We start from the raw sequence: 20,831 nt of genomic DNA, 5'->3' as shown, positions 1-20,831 counted from the left end.
CCGCTCTTTGCAGGCAAACCCGTCCAGCGCCCGGCCCAGAGGCTGCACATGGCCGTTACGGGGCTGGTTTTGACACCGTTGGAGGGGCCCCGACCGGTCTCCAGGGCAGCGGGTCCAGGGGGAGCGGAGAGGGGGGTGAATGGAGAACGGGGGCGGGGCTGGCTGCGGAGTGAGCGCCAGAGGTGGCGCCTTCGCCTTGGCACAATCTGCGCCCTGCAGAGGCGCTAACAGGCAACCTGGCAACAGGGCATCGCCTGGGTCCTGCAGCAGCGGCAGCATTGCGCCCTTGCAGCACACATTGGCGCCGGCACAGGGCCGTATCCAGCGGGCTTACGCCCAGCCCCGAACCAGAATCTGCTCGGCTGGACTCTCTGGCTCCAGCGTGCCAGGGATCTGACGGGGCGCACAGCAAAGAGCTGGGGAGTCACAGGCTAGGGGCTCACACAGCACGGTGATGGGCGAGAGAACTCACCTGGGCCATAGCTAAAGACCTTCCCGTGCAGGACACCATCATTCAATAAGTGCAGGTATTAAAAACATGACTCTGACAAAAAGGGGGGGAAATATGTAACTCCCCCAGAATCATGGACATCAGAGGTGAAACCGCGTTAGATCCTCCAAACTATCCCTCTACCAAAGCAAGATACCTCCCTATATTACATTGTCTAGTGCGTGGTCCAGAGGAATTTTAAATCCAAGGCCCCTTGTCTTTTATTCTTTGCAATATCCCCCTCATCTAGATTGTATCCACCTGTCTGTTTTTTCCGGTCTGCAGAGTGCTGTGCTACACATAATCACCAGTATCTGAAAAAGACGGTGTTTTCTGAAGCACAAACTTCAGTAATACCCCTGTGTACAAAGAGATCAACACAACTAACTGTAATGATGGCTAGGATATGATGTCTTTTAAAATGCACAACCTGGACCTGCTAGCGGGTGGCTCATACTTTAAAGAGAAGACGGGTAGCAACTGTGTTTGTACAGGGCCTAGCACAATGGGGTTCTGGTCCATTACAGAGATTCTTAGACCATATGGTAATATAAATAAATAATAATAATAATGAATAATTAGTACCCTCCACAATGACCTACAAAATAGGAGAGGACCCTAGCAAAAAGCAGGCAGTGAGTTTTTTCAAACCATCTGTTACTTGCGGTTTACTATACATTACAGTGAGAAATAAATGTAAACAGGCCTGTTTGGGTGTGTCAATATAAATTTTTAAATGACTGTGACACATTTAAATGCATTGCACTCTCTACACAGGTAGTCTTTCTAGTCTCCTAACATTACAAGTGACTCAGGTAAGGGTGCCTTAAGAGACTGAAACATTTGGATCCCTCCTGGAAGCATTTTGGTCCTTATCTAAAACTGTATCTGCAGGACTACATTTCCAAATCAAGCTATAGGGTTGACTTTACTTGGCCCTGTTTTTGTCCATTTATACCTTAGTACATTAATTACCTTTTAGGATCAGGACCGATCTAAAACTTTGTTAAAACTAGGTTGATAACAGAATAAAGAAGGAGAAACAATGATGTCTACACTGCAATGTAAGCCCAGGTTTAGTGGGACATGAGTCAGCTGACCATGGGTTACAGAACACAGAGCTTGAGCATCCATACTGATTGTTAACTCTAAATTAAGATTTTCCTAACCCCGGGGTTTGAACCTGGGGCTCTATTATGCACTCTGTAGCACAAAGACTTGAGTCAAACCAGCCATAGCACAGACTCCTTTGTGCAATGTGGCCACTCTAGCGCTTTGACTGTGGTGCACTGTGGGAAAACTTGACTGTCCACGCTGCAGGTTTCCAGAAGTTTGAACACTCACCAACACAGCCTGCCAAGGCGTCATTTTGGTCTGCGTACTCCCAGCGACCGGAGCCAGTGACACTGAGGAGGCGCCTTTTCAAGAACTTCTTTTGCTTGCGCAGCGCTTTCCCTCCTGTGTCAGGAAATGGGCAGAGCTTCCATGAGTGCTGGCGGACATTTCGGCGGTGTTTTCTGACCCACCTAAGGCACCTGACAGAGCTTATAATGGAGCTGGAGGAGGAGAATACAGGCATGACAGACTTGAACTGGCTGATGCTGCTTATGACACTCAGTAGAGCTGCTGATGCCCCTACCCCACCCCACACAGACTGGTGCTTCTGATGCACAGATTGGTGGGATCACATATTCATGCAGACCTGGGATGACCAACAGTGGATCTAGAACTTTTTCATGAAGAAAGCTACATTTCTGGAGCTTTGTGATCAGCATGTCCCAACCCCCCAGTGTAAGATACACGTGCCTTGCCTGTCCTGAAGCAGGTTGCTGTTGCTGCCCCAGACTGCTACAGGTCCACTGCCAACCAGTTTTGTGTGGGGAAGTCGCCGATGGGTAAAATGGTGGCAGATGTTTCTGAGGCAATCAGACCAGAGGTTTACCCCAAGGTGGTGGGCATAAAAGATATTCCTAAAGTAACTGCTGGCTGTCAAAGAATGTGGTTTCCAAACTGCACCAGGGCCCTTGATGGGACTCAGGTGCCCATAGTTTGCCCTCCTCAAGGAACACATAAGTACCTAAAGCACAAAGGGTAATAATTGTTATACAAGCCCTTGTGGACCACAGAGGTCAATTTATGACTGTCAGTGTGAGATGCACTGAAAAAATTCACAATGCAATTATTTTTTGCTGATCGGGCGTCTACATCCATGGACAGGCTGGGACACTAGTCCCACCAAATGACATTGTCATAAACGGAGTTTCTATCCCCACCATTATTCTTGGGAACCCTGCATTTCTCCCTTTGTCTTAGCTTATCAAACAGTACCATGATTTCAGAGGCCCTGACAAAAGACTGTTTAATTACATTCCCAGTGTAGAATGATTGTTGAATGTGCTTTTGGCAGATTGAAAACCCATTGGAGATGTCTACAAACCCGTTTAGATGGCAGTGTCATTAATACTGTCCACATCGTGCTATTCTCTTCACAATATTTGTGAAGCCAGAAGTGAGCCATTTTCCCCCAATGGACCTATGGCAGTGAGAGGCTGCTGAATCGGTACCCTCAGCCAGAAAGTGCCCCTAGCACACCTGGAACTGGATGCACCCAGGCAATAAGAGTCAGGGATACTTTGTGCTCCCATATTATGGACTTGCACTGCCCAGGGAAAAAGGGGGAATAGTACCCCTGTGAAGGTACTTGTGGTGGGTGAGAATGGGGCTCATTCATTGTGCTACGTCATCTATTTTTTCAGATGCAGAATACAAGCAAGATGATGCAAATGTATTTTAATGGAAAATAATACAATAATGCACGATTATTTTCTACTGGTTGGTATTTTTTAAGACCTGTCATAGTTGTTAATTCTTTAGCAATGAATTTCCTCTGTGGAATATGTACAAAATTGCAAGGAAACAGACCATCATTGATCAGTGACAAAAAGTTTATTAAGAAATGCTTATACCGTTCTTTTATTCTTCCTGTGGCTTCTGTTAGTGAACTTAGTGTGCTTAGTGAACCATTTTCTAAATAAATAAACTGTACAGTACTTGGATTATATACACTATTTACACATGGAATGTAGATATATAAAATCTGTCAGTGCAATTAACATACAGTAATTAAATGTGCAAAATGTGATTTAATTTTTGTCATCAAAACTCTAAACCAACACTGTAGAGTTCAAATAAATACAAATATAATACATTGATTAGTCAATTAAGTAAGAGAATAAGGCCAATACTGTTATCTTTAGAGGTATAGCAATTATTAGTTTTAAAAATACAATGCATTGATGAAAAGGAACCAAATTGCTCTTAAAATTCACAGATGCTTTGGATGCCATAAGAGGGTTTCAAGTGTATTGGTCCAGTTAGCTTAACTTCCCAGCTGCAAGCACTTTTCAAAAATATCCAGGGGGTAGTACATGCGGTAAAGAATCTCCGTTTAAAGACACCAGTAAATGCAGTTTATCCGTGCAGTCCTGTAAAACCTCCTCCGGGTAGCCACTTATATGCAAGTCCAGTGGATTTTGGTGGTGCAACATCTGGTCTGCCAGTCCCAGGGAGCAAATGGCCAGAAGGGAGGGGGGATATTTGTTAAAAGCATAGTCGGCCATGCTAAGTTCGGCCATCCCTTTGGCCAGAGCTTTGGCATTGTTTGCCTCCTTGGTATCCGCCTGGCAGGACTCCACACGCAGGTGGGTGAAGTGCTCCAAGAAGAAGTTGATGGTCGGTGCCCCCAGGTTGAAGTGTAGTTTGTTTAGGATGATGCATTCCAGATTGCAGAGCTGCTGACGGGAGAAGACGTCGCAGCAAAGGGCTAGGAGCTGCTTCACTCTGGGCGGATGCACTTCCACCTGCAAGACACGCCAGCAGAAACATCACTGCAGTGCAAGCAGAGCCCAAGAAACAAATACAGCATTGCTACACAGGCAGAGAGCAACCCGCTCGCCCGCGCTCCAAACAGGGCAGAAGGCAGCTCGGAGCACGAGGCCGGCCCTGCATTCGCATGCCCTAGAGTGCATCAGCTGCAGGCAGGCCACAGCATCAGAGAGCTAAACTGCCACTGCCTAAGCGCCGTGCAGAGCGTAGTGAAATGATACAAACCCAGCGCGGTGGGCATGAAACCTTCTTTAAAAAGCAGAGGAACTTGCGCGACTCGAGCAGGGTTACGTGCCTGAGCGGTTTCCCCAGAGATCTCGTGTGGCATCAGCCTTGTTGTTCACAGAGCTCAGTTCACCTCTAGAGTTAGGACGAGAGAAGCGTTTGTCCTCCGCTCATTCTCTCTTCCCCGACGGTGCCTGACGTTCCCGTCATGTGCACCCAAAGGGGCCCCCGCCGCCCGCGTCTCAGGCCTAGTACCTGTTTGCACGCGATGAAGAGGGAAGTGACTCCCAGCAGCTGGAAGCAGTCGGCAGCCACTGGGGTGGTGGTGAGGAATCGGTCCAGGGTATTCACTGCCAGGCACAGGGACTCGAAGGAGAAGCCGAAGTGCCGGTGCACAGGGATCAGCCAGCTGATCAACTTACACCGGGCCTCCGCCGTCACCTGCAAGAGAGAGAAGAGCTCAGTAAGCCACATGACACGTCTGCAAGCTGGGAATTGCCACAGACTAGGCTAAAATTTCCCTAGATACTGTCCGGACAGCTACGCCGTAACGCTGAACGATTTCAAGTAGCCAGACAGTGATGTAAGGCGTTACATACTCCCAGTGGCCACAATCAGGGCACTTCATTGTACTGCCATAGCCCGAATGTTTAGTCAGGATAAGGATCTGGGCACATGCAGAAGAGCACGAGGCAATACACAATGTGTAGACTGAAGAGAGCCGGGGAGAGGGACGTATGCAAAACCCAGCGTAGCCTGGACGTGTCTATATTGTACAGGCTAAACAGTGATGCGTGTGCAGAGTTCGGCGAGAGCGCGTGCGAGTAATGGGCACAGGCTCCCGGGAACACTAACAGGAATGTGCCCGCACTGTGGTGAGATGAAGGCGGGAGACTGGAAAGAGCAGGCACACGGGACGGAGCAGCGCCACAGGAGCGTGTCCAGGGTGCTGCAGGACTCGATGCTGCGTCCAGAGCGAGAGGCGGGGACATGCATATGGTACAGAAAGGGATTCCCGTGCACATAATATACAGCCTGAGGGTGCGGACAGTGCATGGAGAGAGAGGCGATGCCTGGGTGTCAGTGAGAGTGTCCATGTGTGCAGCGGAGACAGAGTGACGGCGAGGGGATTGTGTGTGCCGTGATATGGCCTGGACGTGTCTATGGAGAGTCAGCACACAGCATGAATGCACAAGACCGGCGTGCTTCAGACAGTGCTCTATGGAGAGGAGAGCACAGTCCGTGGGGTATCCGGGCCGGGCTGTGCGGGGCGCCGGGGCCCGTGGGGTGTGCGGGCCGGGCTGTGCGGAGCGCGGGGGCCGTGGGGTGTGCGGGGCGCGGGGGCCCGTGGGGTGTGCGGGCGGGGCTGTGAGGGCGCGGGGGCCGTGGGGTGTGCGGTCAGGGCTGTGCGGGGCAAGGGGACCCGTGGGGTGTGCGGTCAGGGCTGTGCGGGGCAAGGGGACCCGTGGGGTGTGCGGTCAGGGCTGTGCGGGGCGCGGGGGCCCGTGGGGTGTGCGGTCAGGGCTGTGCGGGGCGCGGGGGCCGTGGGGTGTGCGGTCAGGGCTGTGCGGGGCAAGGGGACCCGTGGGGTGTGCGGTCAGGGCTGTGCGGGGCAAGGGGACCCGTGGGGTGTGCGGTCAGGGCTGTGCGGGGCAAGGGGACCCGTGGGGTGTGCGGTCAGGGCTGTGCGGGGCGCGGGGGCCCGTGGGGTGTGCGGTCAGGGCTGTGCGGGGCGCGGGGGCCGTGGGGTGTGCGGTCAGGGCTGTGCGGGGCGCGGGGGCCGTGGGGTGTGCGGTCAGGGCTGTGCGGGGCGCGGGGGCCGTGGGGTGTGCGGTCAGGGCTGTGCGGGGCGCGGGGGCCGTGGGGTGTGCGGTCAGGGCTGTGCGGGGCGCGGGGGCCGTGGGGTGTGCGGTCAGGGCTGTGCGGGGCGCGGGGGCCGTGGGGTGTGCGGTCAGGGCTGTGCGGGGCAAGGGGACCCGTGGGGTGTGCGGTCAGGGCTGTGCGGGGCGCGGGGGCCGTGGGGTGTGCGGTCAGGGCTGTGCGGGGCGCGGGGGCCGTGGGGTGTGCGGTCAGGGCTGTGCGGGGCGCGGGGGCCCGTGGGGTGTGCGGTCAGGGCTGTGCGGGGCGCGGGGGCCCGTGGGGTGTGCGGTCAGGGCTGTGCGGGGCGCGGGGGCCCGTGGGGTGTGCGGTCAGGGCTGTGCGGGGCGCGGGGGCCCGTGGGGTGTGCGGTCAGGGCTGTGCGGGGCAAGGGGACCCGTGGGGTGTGCGGGCCGGGCTGTGCGGGGCGCGGGGGCCCGTGGGGTGTGCGGGCCGGGCTGTGCGGGGCGCGGGGGCCCGTGGGATGTCGGGGCCGGGCTGTGCGGAGCGCGGTGGCCCGTGGGGTGTCCGGGCCGGTGGGGGCCCTTTGGGTGTCCGGGCCGGGCTGTGCGGGGCGCCGGGTAGTGTCCGGGCCGGGCTGGGCGGGTAGCGGGGGCCCGTGCGGTGTCCGGGCCGGGCTGTGCCGACCCCCGCCCGCGCTGTCCTACCTGCGGCTGCTGGGCCAGAGGCTCGCGCGGGTGGAACTTGCTCTCCAGCCCCTTTCGGAAGCGGTACCAGCTGGCCCCGTAGTCGCGGAAGGCCTGCAGCTCTAGCCGGTCGGCGGGCTCGGGGCTGCCGGGGTGGCAGAGCCCCGCGGCGTCGCCCTGCAGCGGCCGCTCCCCGGGGCAGCTCGGGCACTTGCTCTTCTTCACCGGCGTCCGGAGGCCGAGGCCGCGGCAGAGGGGCTGAGCCCGCTCCTCGGGGGTCGCGCCCGCCGCCCGCCGCCGTTTGCTGGGGGGGCTGCGCGGCCGGCCGGGGCGCTCGTGGCTCAGCGGGTGCGTGACCATGGCGGTGCCCGGCCCGTGTGAGGCGGCTGCCGCGGCGCCCGCCTATTTAGCAGCCGCCCAGCCCCTGCTGCTGACATCACCCGCGGAGCTTTCCCGGCTAAAGACCCGCTCGGCCGCCAGCGCCACTCGCCGCCCCGGCCCATCGCTCCGCAAGCCGAGGCGGGGCCAGGCGCCGGGGCAACGGCAGCGCTGCCACCCCGCCAGCACTACAGCTTCGGCACCAGGCTGAGCAGCAGCAGCGCCGAGCCCCAAGCAGCGCCGCTGGGTGCTAGTATTGAGCCAGCCTCTGTCAGCGCGCAGCCTTGTCGGGGAAAGCCCCTGCGAGGGCACTTCTCACCCGCCGTCATCGAGGCACCTAAATCCCCTGGGCAAGGAGTTGGTCACGCTGTGGCACTGACGATGGGGCCAGGATGGGCGGGACCGTTCTGGGTAATGAACACGGTACAGCCGGCTGGACACAGGGATACAGCTGCCGGGGCTGGTTTTACCACAGAGGGCCTGCGCCCACTGAAGTCAGTGAGTTTTGCCCGTGGGTCTGGTAGGATCGGGCCTCTCCAGACACGCCTGGAGAATACGTCGTCAAGGTCAGCGCTAAATATCGGATGAGTTAGATGAGATTGAGGATTTTTTTTCCTGTCCCGGGCTGAAGTAACACCCGTTCCTACTAGTAATTAAATCCCCGCCCCAGCAGTAACACGTGCGCAGGCAGCTACGGAAGGGATGAATTTGTGACAAGAACTGGGGTTTGTTTCGCTTTAGGAATCTAAAGTATCATCGGTAACTCTCCGCAAAACCTCAGCGCCTTGCTGTGCCGAGCCCAGGCAGGGAAATAGACACAGCGGCTGAAGTTGTTGGACTTTTCCTGCTGTGTTGTTTCGGAAGGGAATGATTGATGCCAACAAACAAACAAAGACTCCTGCGAGTTTAACAGCTGGGAATCCAACCAGTCTTGCTCTGTATGAATTAGCATCTTTATTCCAGATTTCCAGTAGATCGTATTTGTATACATATAAAAGAGATCAACTATCAGTTAGAATTATAATAATTGAAATAACCAGAAATAACATTTCTTCACATTTTCTCCATTTTTGATGAAAACCCATTGGCTATTTCATTCAATATTTTATTGACCAGAGAACCATTTAAATGCTGTAACACTGGGGAATGGAAGTGGTGGAATTACGCGAGAACGTTACTTTATATAGGGATTTAAGGCAAATGTCTTCTGCCTACCACCTTTCTGTCAGGCCGTTTTTCAGGTTCGCCTGTTGCCAATTTGCACGAGGGGATCTCATATATTTCAGTTACTTCCTATTGCAGACGATACAGAAGCAATATCCAGGACACACGAATCTCCGGAAAAAAAAAATCGTATCACCAGCGGTACTTTCTACTGACACCGGCTGGATCGCGTTATTCCCCAAGTAGAGTCATGGGCCAGAGCAGGGAAACGGCAGCGTCTTCCTTTAGAGAGCCACGACTAAGGCTTGCGTGCCAAGCAGCTGCTCTATCAGCGGTCCCCGGATTATGGGATTTGATTTGACCACGCCTGCCGTGGGCCGGGCAAGGCGCGCAGAAGGAGGGCTCCCCGGGGAGTGAATTAATAACTTCAACAAATGAGCGCAGAAGCAGCGAGGAGAGGGGGAGGAGGAGGTAGGCCCCCCCCCCTCAAGCCACGAGGCCAGCGATTCTCCTGGAGAACAAAGCACAGCACTACCTTTACAATAAAATACATTCTCCAAAGAGCCACACAGTGACTTCTGTTTGAAATTACCACCTTTGTTATACTTAGTTTATGTCTGCTAAATGCCTTAAGTAGATCAAAGTTACTGCGAAGGGCTGAAATAGAAGGTTTATCAAAAGATCACCCAAAGGCTGTCTCTCTACCCAGGGAGGAAGGATCAGAACTGAGCTACACTGCATTATAGGAGCTGAAGGTCACTGTAATCAGTTGTAGTTTCTGTACCTCTGCTCTTCCGTATAGCAGGTTGACCTCTTTTTTAGTAGATAGTTTCCAATAGCTTTCATGGATAAGATTCCTTATTAGGAATTTCACTAGCCCCATTGAAAAAAAATACAAAGACTGCACCCTTGGTTAAATGTGACGACAGATGTTTTATCTATAATGTTGGTGCAGTATTCCTCCCAGGATGTCAGAGAAATAAAGTGGGTGAGGTAATGTATTTTATTAACCCAAAGTCTGTTGAGAAACACAAACTTTAAAGCAGATGCAGGTGGAGAAAATCTCTAATCTCTCAAGCTTGTCTCTCATCAACATAAGTTGGTCCAATGAAAGATATTACCTCATCCACCTTCTCTCTCAAAACATACTACAGCAAACAAACCAATGGATGAGGACCTTCTCCACTCACTGCTGTGGAATTTTTAATCCCACCAACATTTACAGACATAAATGGCAAACTTTTATTCTTCAGAAATCATTCTTATTTTTATGTTTTTTGTTTAGCCAAGACATTCACTAGAGTTTAGTCATTTAAAAATAAGACTGATTTACATTTAACATGCCACATTATAAACAGGTGTAGGAGAAGACACGTTTTCTGTAATCGGACTACTTAAATCAATTTCTTATTAGCATTTCAAAAGGAAAAACAAGATGTAAAGGTAAGACACACCAAAGCAACCAATAGGAACTATTAAGCTGAATGGTTTATGGTTACTTTTATCAGTGGGGTTGCACATTTAATTTTTTTGTGCATTACATCACCTTTAAATAAAAAGTGATCTACATATAGGTTTGAAAAACCTCTGATAGTAAAAGTATGAATACACCTAGAAAACAAAAAAATGATTCTGGCTCCAACTTAAAGGGTTAGAAGTGATATTTTCATTGTGGGACATTGAATAAGCCATTGATTTTTACAAAAGGCAACTTAGTACACTTTACAGTGGTGAAAGGGAAAAAAACAACAAACAAAACAAAACAAAAAACCAGCACTAGCCAGCTTCCCTAGGAGCTCAGAACACGAATAACCTTTCCACAACCTAGGGAAGCATAGCTGGGAGGAGAATTTGGCTACTTTTAATAGAATTTTTACTAAATCACACTTGGCTGATCATTTTGCCTTTTTTAGTGGTCTTTAATAGAAAAAAATGCAGCTTCTTCTAGCGTGGCTTTGTAAATTTGTACTGTTACTACACCTCTACCTGCTATAACACGGCCCGATATAACATGAACGCAGTAAAGCAGTGCTTCAGGGGGGTGGGGCTGCGCACTCCAGCGGATCAAAGCAAGTTTGATAGAACGAGGTGTCACCTATAACGCGGTAAGGACAACATTGTATCGGGGTACAGGTGTACCAAAGAATGTCTGTTAGATGGCTCAACATATTCTGTTCTGTTTTGTATACTGTGATCTTTCAAGAGCACGGTGGGTTTTCCTCCTTGCCCTGTCTTTCTCAGGTGGAAAGAAATACTATTAACCCCCTGGAAATAGGAATCAATATTTATTAAATGAAGAAAACTTCAGCATTAGTCCTCTGTCGGTAAATATTGTGTTCAGACCCAACAATGTTAGGATTTCAAATTCCTAATGAAATCCCCAAGCTAAAGACTACTGATCTACAGTTTGTGTTCCCATCTCACCATAGTGAGCCATATAGAAAAATGACAATATTCTTAAAATGTAATGCTTAAATCTGCTATGGAATAAAATCTACAGCTTAAGGTACAAAACAGTGAAGTAATGTTTTGGCAAATGCACAAAAATCTGTTTTGTTTTCAGTTTTTACATATCTAAACAGGACAAGCTATTTTGTATAGCAGTTAAAAGCTATTCCATACAGATTCAGAACCTGATCTTGAATTTCTAGTACACTACTAATAAATACCTTAAACTGAAACAAAGCAAATATGAATTGGTCATGTTCATTTTTATGTTGAAAAGATCTGAATTACTACCATCATTTATACATTCAAACAAATGGCACCAAAATTTATTGTAAACATAATACATTTATGCTCATAATTAAAATGACCTACAAAATTACTTCTATGTCAAGTTCATGCAGTATTTCCAAGTTATGGCTGGTATCAACCACATTTTAAATGTTGAAATATGTTAGCTGAAGTCTTTAAGCATAATTGTTTTCCTGCCACTACTGAAGCTTTAAGCTTTGTAGTTCGTTACTGAACTCCAGTTTCAGCTGGCATTCTCTGTTTTTATCAGTTCTTTGATGATGTGTAAAATCTTGTCATCTAGGGAGGAAAAAACAGAAGTTAGTGGAAAAAAACCTAAATTTAACAAAATGGGAGAGATGGGCAATTTAACAAGGAAAGCTAGGCTGTGTCTAACTCAATAGTGAGGCAGAGTGCATTCCCCCCACCCCCAAATATGCAGATAAGAAATTATCCTTATACACACTAAGTACTGTTATACTGCATATTGTTTACTAATAAATTGCCTGCAGCCATTTCAGTAGTGTTTCCTAAGGGAACTGGAGAAAAAGAGAAGAGAAGAGGACTTTCACAGATACATTTTAACATGTTTCACTCCAGTTAGGATTTTATTTCTTGACATTTCTCTCAAGTTTTAGAAGCATGGAGTATGCCCATTTATCCCTTATTTTTGGGGCTGTCATGTAATCCCTCCCACACTATTTACCTATAAGTATCAGTACATTGCACATTGTCTTACAGCTGTGGCAAGCTATGGGGGTAGATGAGAACACCCTGACAAATGGAAACTAACCACTATTACTGCTACCATTAACGTTATGATTGTAGAGAAGTCAGTCTATGTCAGACACATTTTTAAAGAAAATCACATATAGCCCCAGATTTTTGGGGTGAAGCCATGAAGGAATGACCTTTTGGGTTTCTGTTTCTCATGAGAGTTGAATTAGGCACACCATGGCTACAATGTGGTCTCTTGAGCAACGATGAAGTGTATTAGTATATTTGTTTAAAGAACTATACACACACACTGTACATATACAATGTATATTTATCACACTTTTTTATGTTGATAGTACAGCAATACAATTACCTTCAAGTGACATTTTAGGATTTTCAAGTTTTTTCTTTAAAACAGACTCAATGAGAACCCTCAGTTGTTTGAAAATTACTGCAATCTTTACAGGAGCCTGTAGAAAGAAGATAAGAGAAGATTAATATATTTGCATGTTTCTCAAAGCAGTTTCCTGTTGAGGAAACCCAAGATTAAAGCTTACCCATCATACAAGAGGCCAAGGACCCAATCCTGCAAATAGTTATGCACGTGCTTAACTTTTGTGTATTCCTAATAAGGTCAGTAGGACTAAGCATGTATTTAAGTTAAGCACGTGAGCAGTACCACTGACTTCATTAGGAGCAAGGCCTAAAGTAACTCAAAGTGCTGACCAGGGATTTAATATCACTGCCTGTAGATTATAGACCAACAGTATAAATATACAGAGTGGGCAGGGGGAGTGAGAAAAAAAAATTACAGACATAATAGACACGGTAGATATTTGATACCCCCTGTACTCAAACTATCGCCTGCAGGCTTTAAAAAACTTATGTTGATTTGCCCAGGAAAAATGTGGATCTCAAACTGAATTGGCTAATAAGAACATATGGTTGTCTCTCATTTCAGTCACACAGCCAGAAAGCTGTGTTACCTGTCCCTCCCCCAAAGAAAGGCTGATCTTAAAAATTCTGTGTGTGTTGAGTAACAAGTGCATTCAGTCATTAACTGGTGTTTCCTTGTAACAATATTTGTATCTCATTCTGAGTTTCAGGGAATGCTTACATAAAATTAGCAACATGCACTCTTCCTAGGGGGTAGCATGAGGTATAAAATGAACAGAGCTAGAAGAAAAAATGTAAGCAATTTGACAGCAGGTGGGCAACTCCCATATTTCTTCTGTTATTTGGTAGCATTTACCAAAAAAAAAAAAAAAAAAAAAAAAAAAAAAAGCAGGTGGCCAGTTTTCATTTTCAGCCTCAGATTAAATGCATTCAGAAAATGCGTTTAGAATTTCTTCTGTTTAGAAAGAGAGAGCGCAAGAGTGTTTGCTTTAAGTCTTAGATGTTTCTCACAGCTTTCACTCCCAAGACGAAACTCATCTGAGATGTAAATGAATTGGATAACTCGAGGGTTTAAAGTTAAGCAGGTGACTACATCTTTACAGGATTGGGACCTATGAATTCAAAACGTTCCAATTAAATACATTTTCAGTTATGACACTTACTTAAAGCAAATATTTCCTCTTCCTCCAAATCGGGTAAATGTGTTTTTCCAATAGTATCTATTCTTATAATACCTCAATCTTTCTTTATGAACAAGGGCAAACATTCTTTTTTAAAAATAGCATACTATTAAATTACTCTTGCTATCTCTTGGAAGCACATGACCTTATTACACATTTAACAAAATTCCCATTATTTCGCTTAACTATCTTAAACTCACACTTCAATGTGTTTCAGATACAAAATGCACAGCCATTTAACGGCACAAGAAATAACCAGAACATATGTGAACCTGAAAATGGATCCAGCCATCAACAGACAGGAGGCGTTCACGATGCTGAACTTCTATGTCTCCACCAAAAAGTAAAACTGGAAAGGGGGAAATTAAAGTAGTCTCTCTCAAGTACACCTTGGCATATCTTATCTGCATATAAAAACACACACAAACAAAAGCATTAAAAAACTACAACACTGAACTGGAATGCTACTTTCATGAAGCAAGTCGTCAATTTTTCCCCTCTGAGACATCATTACATATGCTACTCATGTTAGTAAACAGTGAAAGAATGTAGGCTATGCCCAATTATCTGCCCTATACTTTGTGTGATATGTAAAAATCTTAGTCTTTAAGAAAGAGAAAAAGGCTTATGCCACTGGGAGAAATTTTCCTTTCGTGATCCTTTAGAGGTGAATTTTAAAGAGCACTGGATGAATAGGAAGACCACAATTATGTGATTAAGATTATAAACAAAAGATAATGGTAGCCTACAGCAGATTGTACAAAGGCTATGAATATACAGCTGAATGTGCAGTGTTTGAAAGGGAAATAACATTTATTGCAATGTGAAAATTTAAGCAGGTACAGTCAGAAAATTAGTTTAATGCATATATACTTAGAGATGCATGCAGTCTATATGCACTGCACTACTGTTTTTTTCAGTCAAGCAAGGATCAATATTGCTTGCCAGAAATTGTTTCCTGATACAGTGAACATTTTCAATGCAAAAAACCCCTATTAGAATTAATGCAACGAGGGTTTTTAATACTGAAATTCTCATAATATACATCAAAAATAAAGTTTCTTTTAGAATGCTTTTATAAAAGTAGTCATAATGTAGATTGTTTTAATCTCTGAGCAACTGAGGGGACTATACATACATTAATAGGTCTGAAATGTATTAACACTGATTAATAAATTTTATGCAAACAAAATACTGTTTAACAACATTTACTGAACAAGGTTTCTTCCCTTGACAATCCCACTCCCACTGACATGCCTGCCCCCCCCCCGAGATTTGCTCCTTTTGTCTCTTCTCTTCATCAGTGATTTTAGGCTTGGCAAATCTTACATTTCTTATTAACAAAGTATTTTTCCCACTTTTCTTGAAATCTATTACTTTCAGTGACTATTCCTAACTTGTTCTCAGCAGTGTGTCAATTCCCTTTCTAACTTTAGCTGTTGTCCTACATCTTGCTTTATACTGCAAGCTCCTTGCGCAGGGAATGTTGTCTGCTCTGTTTGGAAAGAGCCCTGTAGATGTACAGCATTAAATATCAATAGGTAGCTTAGTACTCCCTTACAATAAAATGTCCACTGGTACGACAACAAACACTTGAAAAGAATTGCTGTATAATTTTTTACACCGAAATAAAACATACATCTTCACCAAAGAGTTGACAGTCTAAAGAGACAACACACAGATAAGGATGTGGAAGTAGGTGGGAAAAGGTGAGCGACAAAATGCAGTTCAGTTTTGAAGTTCAGCGTGTCTTGGATTTCACAATTTTTGTGAATATGTTTTAAGTTAAGCTAGTCAGTATCTCTTCAGGCCTGAGAGAGGGCATGCAGCATGTTTTAAGGACGTAGAGGTGAGTAGGGACAGATAGCATAGTACAGGTCAAAGTACGACTGTTACTTGGACTACATATTTTTGACACTTCTTTCTAACTAAGTCACCAAACAGAAAAGTGATCAACTTTTTTTTTTTTTTTTTTTAAATAAACAGTACTATACACAATACATTAACCCTTTGTGAAAAGTTGACTGATAAAGAGTAGGGTACTTTCATTTGTAAGCTTGTCAGTTTAGTCAATATTAGATTTATTGGCCTTCATTTCTAGTCACATTTATGTGTGCCTTATTTAGGACCTGGTGCATTTTTTTTTTTTTAAACCACACTGATTTCAGGGACAAGGCATTGATGGTTCTGAAGATGAACTGCACATCCAAGTATATTTCACATTATGTTCCATTTATATAGCACCACAGGCATGTCAGGTGTTTGTAAATTGATAAGTCCTGGTCTAATGGGGTTTACGCCAATGTGCAACTGCTTTCAAGATTGTCACATAATTGCCTCTAATTAATCAGATAGTGATATAAATACAAGATCCTTACCTTCTCTTGATAGAGCAACCATCCATATATCTGCAAATCTCTGTTTACTGAGGAGGGATGCACTTGTGCTTTACCTTGAGCAGTTTCCACCATGCATGCCAATTTCTCTGTGATATCTACAGACTTCGTATACATTATCTTCCCCAAGTTGTCATACAGCCCGGCAGTCAGCACAGCTTTAAGAAGGGCTATTTCCTGAAGAGAAAGGGATTGTGTGGTTCCATTTCCTTCCCACCTATGATGAGTTGTAGGTGCTGCAAATCCTGCTGCCCTGACCACCTTTATTAGTTCTTGTTTCACATCCTGAAATTAGTTTTGATCAAAACAGGTACATTAATAACTTAATAGTAAAATACTGATTATTAAAAGGGACACTATCAAGCCACCAGCACAGTCAGACTTCACCCCAATATCCCCAACTAACAGACTCAGAGACTTATCTAGAAAAAAAAAATCAGTCATACCTGCAGAGGCCTTGGAATCTTGGCTGTTTGGATGAGTAACCAAAACAAAAATCAGGCTTCTAGGATTCAGACACTGAGAATGTGGGCCTGAAAGTGATGCAAGTATGTCTCTGTCTCCCAGCTATTTAGAAGACAAATTGACAGCAAAAAATGCACACATTTATGTTAAGCACCCTTCTCCTATTTCCTGGGGATTAGTCCTGGAAAGGACTATTGGAGCCTTCATTTTGGAGGCAAAAATGCATTTAGAAAAGTCAGGATTTGGCATCACAGAATCATAGAAATTCAGCCTGGAAGGGACCTTGAGAAGTTATCTAGTCCAGCCCCGCATGCTGAAGCAGGACCACGTATACCTAGACTACCCCAGACAGGTGTTGGTCTAACCTGTTTTTAAAAGCCACCAATGATGGAGATTCTACAACCCCTCTTAAGTAATCTATTCTAATACCTATCATCTTCCAAGCTTGACAGTGAAATACAAGTACTTAGTAAGTAGAAGGAATGATATAGGCTAACCATGTGTTATTTTATTTACCCTTGTTAAGTAATATTTTACCTTACAAAGTTTTATTTTGTATAAAGTGCTGTAGTATGAACTTCATCAGAGCAACTCTATGCAAACATGTATATCAATGGGGCTTGCACCTCAAAACATGTAAAGGATAGATTTAGCCAGTCTGAATAAGAATCTAAGCTATTCTCAACATTCTATTTGCCCATATTTGTTATCTTGTCTGTATACTAACATGAGTACTGTATATCACTGCTTTAAAGTTATATGCTGAATTTTCTGAAGGGAAATTAACAGTCATCCTTCCTGGGCAGAATCACATGGCTTGTATCTTGATATACCTCCAGAGTTAACAGTGAGGTTCTGTTAAGAAAATTCCTTCTGCAGTAAGCCATTTCAGTGCGATACCCTCCTTCTTGACGAGCCTTTTTCCACCTAGACAAAAAGTCTTGGGTTATTACAATTCCAAAAGTAACACTGATGGCTATCTACAAAGAGATGAGGAATCCAAGTTCAAATACATTAAAAAAAAGTGATAATGGACTCTTACAAAGGATCCTCCACTGACTTAATGATAAAACACTAACTGGTATCATCTGGATCAATAATGTATGTCTCCCAGAGATCAGGAGAGGACAAGCATTTCACAGCATGTAAAATTACATGCCCATGAATAAATAAAGGTGTTTCTTCTATAAATTGACAGATGATTGTATGTTCTGACAGTTGGAGATAGAATAGCAATGTTCCTGGTTGACAGTCATGAAGACTATAACCTTAATTGGTAGTTGCGGTTTTTGTGTGTTTGTTTTAAATTGTAGCTCACTACAAAACAGCTACAGAAATACCTGAAGCATTAGGGCACCACAAGCAGTATGCTTCTGCATTGCTTGCCATAAGTGGTGTTAGAAGGCCAAGTGACTGACTAATTGGGCCATTTATTAATCCTCAAGTAGCATAGTACTTATCACATATTTCTGCTATTCTAAAAGGAAATTTACAAAACCATTTAGGATCATGTATTTAATAGCAATATTTAAAGGATACACCATTACTGACAGTCAATCAAAAGGTTCTATTTGCTTTAAGTTTTAATATTTTAGAAAAGATTATTTACCCTAGATATGCACTGTAAATTGTCAGATGATCTGAGTTTGCCAATGCCAGGGAAGATTTTGCAAGATCTGCTTCATCTTTTCTACCAATTGGTGTAGTAAAAGGGGATTTTTCTGTCATTACAGCAGCTAAAGTTGCCTGTAATCAATAGCAAGATATTAAGAAGTATAAACAACATAATAAAAATAAAATTTAAAATAGTAGGCTTCAGGCTTTTATCACACTTAAATAAATAAAATAAAAATAAATCTAGATTTCCTGTTTCAACAAGACTTACCATATTCCTTGTCTTGCTTCATATTAAGTCACAATGACAGAGTGATTGCATTTTATATAGTTTATTGCAGTGTATGATTCACTGAAGATATTGTACTTACATAGCACCTTGAAATATTTTAAAAAGTACTTTCCCACCATTAGTTTATTAAATCTCAACACTTGTGTGAAGCAGGTAAGTATTTTTATACCTTTTCACAGGTAGGTAAAATGAAGTACACAGAGAATAAGTGACCTGCCCCAAATCAAACCAACCCAGTGGTACAAATGGGACTAGAACCATAGAATCTGACCTCCTAGTTCCTTTTCTCAATCGAGGGCTCACACTTCCTCTTACTATGTACAGTCAACTAGGATTACGTGAAAAGTGTAAAGAGAGTCTATTGTATAATGATAATTTTAAGGTTGGAATGAGTCATAACAAGACCTGATCAGGTGTAGTAGTAGAATAAAGTGCAAATCTTGGTCTCAGATCTGCACTTCACGGTAGTTCCTTGATTTAGTAGAATTTTGTAATAATGATGTTCCTCTCGCACTGCTTCTATATCAAGTACAGTGATATCTGAGTGATGGTACTTGAAAATTATTGAAGTAATATTTCAGTAGTGAAGAGAGGCATTTTGATAAACGGATTGCAAAGTTAGCTAGATTCACTCTTGGGTCTTTAAGATGGGAACTACAGGCTTTTATAGTGCAACAAGTATTGAATATTTGTTTGCACCCTGAGTATTTTATTATATAAAACTTTCCCTAAACACAAAACCTATACACAACCCATTTGTTGGCTTTTGCTCACTATTTTTTGGCAACTAGTGGGATTCCGTTTTACACAGGGGAATCAGATTAAGTTGTATATGGTGCAAAGGATCTAAATTGCATTTGAGCTATTGCTATATTTGCTGGGGAAGAAGGGACAGTTTCCAGCACTGAGTAGTTGGATATGGTGAAAATGGGTGAAATGGATTTGCTTTTGAAGGGAAGAATGTGTGCTGCATATTGACACTACCATGAACTGTTTGTTTTTAAATAATTTAAAAAGGACACTAATCTGAAGTCTGTCAACTTAAAAAGCAGTTTCAGGTCCCACATCAGCACCTGAGTGCAACAAAAATCATAAGGTGTTTCAGATTTTGGAAGTACTGTATTTTCTCGCCCCTATTGTTCTGTGAAACAAGAACAAAAACAGGAGAGACTGAAAATGAGTACACACAAGTTCTGCCAAATGTTCAAAGTAAAACAAACTGAAAAATAACCATCATAAGTACTGCTTGTAACAACAGTCGGTCAAAGTTTCAGACAGATGTGACTTCAATTGTCATTGTCCCTTTAAAACTGTGAAGAAGATAGTTTATGTTAAAACTGCACTTCATAGGCTCACTAGTAGACAGAACTGGAAGAGTGACTAGAGCACCGAGTCTGGCCACTTTCTTTTGTGTGCGCGGGGACAAAGGATGAGGGAGAGTATCGATAAATAAAAATACCAGTCCACTTTCTTAAAAATAAGCATAGAAACAAGAGCACTATCCAAAAATTGCATTTAAGTGTTTTTTTTTTAAACAATGTGTTGTGTCCTCATTTCCTATATTTTATTCCAAGAGTTTTTGTAAGAAAGCAAATTTCATAGAAATTCACCCCTAAAAATTCACTGTCTCAAGGTTTTTATCATTGTTTTTATCATAACCATCTAGATGAAAACTGCAATACCTGTCAACTTACCACAGGATCCAAGCAACCAAATATGGCACCAAATATAAGCATTTTGCCAATCTTTACATTGACAGGTAGTGCTGCAAGGTGCTGGCCCAATGGAGTCAGTTTGGGCTCACTTAATTCACAAGCCCCAATTTTCCGTAGCAGGTTCATTGCATTGCTGATTACTTGAGGCTGTGGAGGGTCTAATGCTCTGGAGAGGAAATCCTCAGGAGAACCAAGATTGCATTTCTGTGGATTAAATGGATAGACAATTCAATCTAAACCTATCTGGCAAATGTTAACCAAAAGAGAACAACAAAAACAGATATTTTTAAAACAATGGGCTGCAAAGACATCTAGAAGGCATGTTGCCTATTCAGTCATTCTGAGGCCAACCATCCTCCTCTTTCCACACCCCACTCATTCACATTCCTCATATGTGCCAAGTCTTCCCTGATGCAGGACTGCAGCAGGCCCACACAGTGACATTAGGATGGCTCCACTGTAGAGGGAGGGCCAGAGTGTAGAGAAAGTGAACAAGGGATTCTGCACCTATCACACATGGCTTCAATCTGGTCTTTATGGCAGAGCTACAGAGGTGGCGATGCATTGGCATGGTCGGTAGTCTGGAACTCCATGAATCTATTAGCCCAAATTTATATGCAGAAGATATGCACATGCCTTACACCCCACATTCTTGGGTTGGGAAAGAAGGATT

General features: G+C 44.7%; 2 protein-coding genes across 2 annotated transcripts in view; both read right to left on the bottom strand.

Annotated features, from left to right (window-relative positions):
- Window positions 1-3,414: 3,414 nt before the first annotated feature.
- Window positions 3,415-8,439, bottom strand: CCNO (cyclin O). Its single transcript, XM_054032455.1, has 3 exons — window positions 7,126-8,439; window positions 4,856-5,041; window positions 3,415-4,350 (listed from the first exon to the last, which is right to left on the bottom strand). The coding sequence occupies exons 1-3, from the start codon at window positions 7,462-7,464 to the stop codon at window positions 3,895-3,897; spliced, it is 981 nt and encodes a 326-aa protein (XP_053888430.1). The 5' UTR covers window positions 7,465-8,439; the 3' UTR covers window positions 3,415-3,894.
- A 2,476-nt stretch (window positions 8,440-10,915) lies between these two features.
- The window catches only part of DHX29 (DExH-box helicase 29), a 35,240-nt gene continuing 25,324 nt past the window's right edge, over window positions 10,916-20,831 (bottom strand). The window contains exons 21-27 of the mRNA XM_054032446.1: window positions 20,138-20,362; window positions 18,147-18,283; window positions 17,371-17,464; window positions 16,055-16,357; window positions 13,949-14,080; window positions 12,473-12,569; window positions 10,916-11,682 (exon numbers count right to left, since the gene is read on the bottom strand). Of these exons, the coding sequence (XP_053888421.1) occupies window positions 11,627-11,682; window positions 12,473-12,569; window positions 13,949-14,080; window positions 16,055-16,357; window positions 17,371-17,464; window positions 18,147-18,283; window positions 20,138-20,362 (1,044 nt within the window). The 3' untranslated portion in view covers window positions 10,916-11,626. The remainder of the gene's footprint in view (window positions 11,683-12,472; window positions 12,570-13,948; window positions 14,081-16,054; window positions 16,358-17,370; window positions 17,465-18,146; window positions 18,284-20,137; window positions 20,363-20,831) is intronic.

The sequence above is a fragment of the Malaclemys terrapin genome, chromosome 6 (genome assembly GCF_027887155.1).
Source record: "Malaclemys terrapin pileata isolate rMalTer1 chromosome 6, rMalTer1.hap1, whole genome shotgun sequence".
In the NCBI taxonomy this organism is placed as follows: Eukaryota; Metazoa; Chordata; order Testudines; family Emydidae; genus Malaclemys; species Malaclemys terrapin.
Note: the sequence above shows the minus strand (reverse complement) of the source record. Positions and strands in the feature narration are given on the sequence as shown.

Excerpts from the sequence above, each read along its gene's own strand:
- CCNO (XM_054032455.1), bottom strand. The coding sequence starts at position 7,464 with ATGGTCACGCACCCGCTGAGCCACGAGCGCCCCGGCCGGCCGCGCAGC. Across the intron at positions 5,042-7,125 it reads CTCTGGCCCAGCAGCCGCAG|GTGACGGCGGAGGCCCGGTG; the intron begins GTAGGACAGCGC and ends TCTCTCTTGCAG. Across the intron at positions 4,351-4,855 it reads TCTTCATCGCGTGCAAACAG|GTGGAAGTGCATCCGCCCAG; the intron begins GTACTAGGCCTG and ends CGTGTCTTGCAG.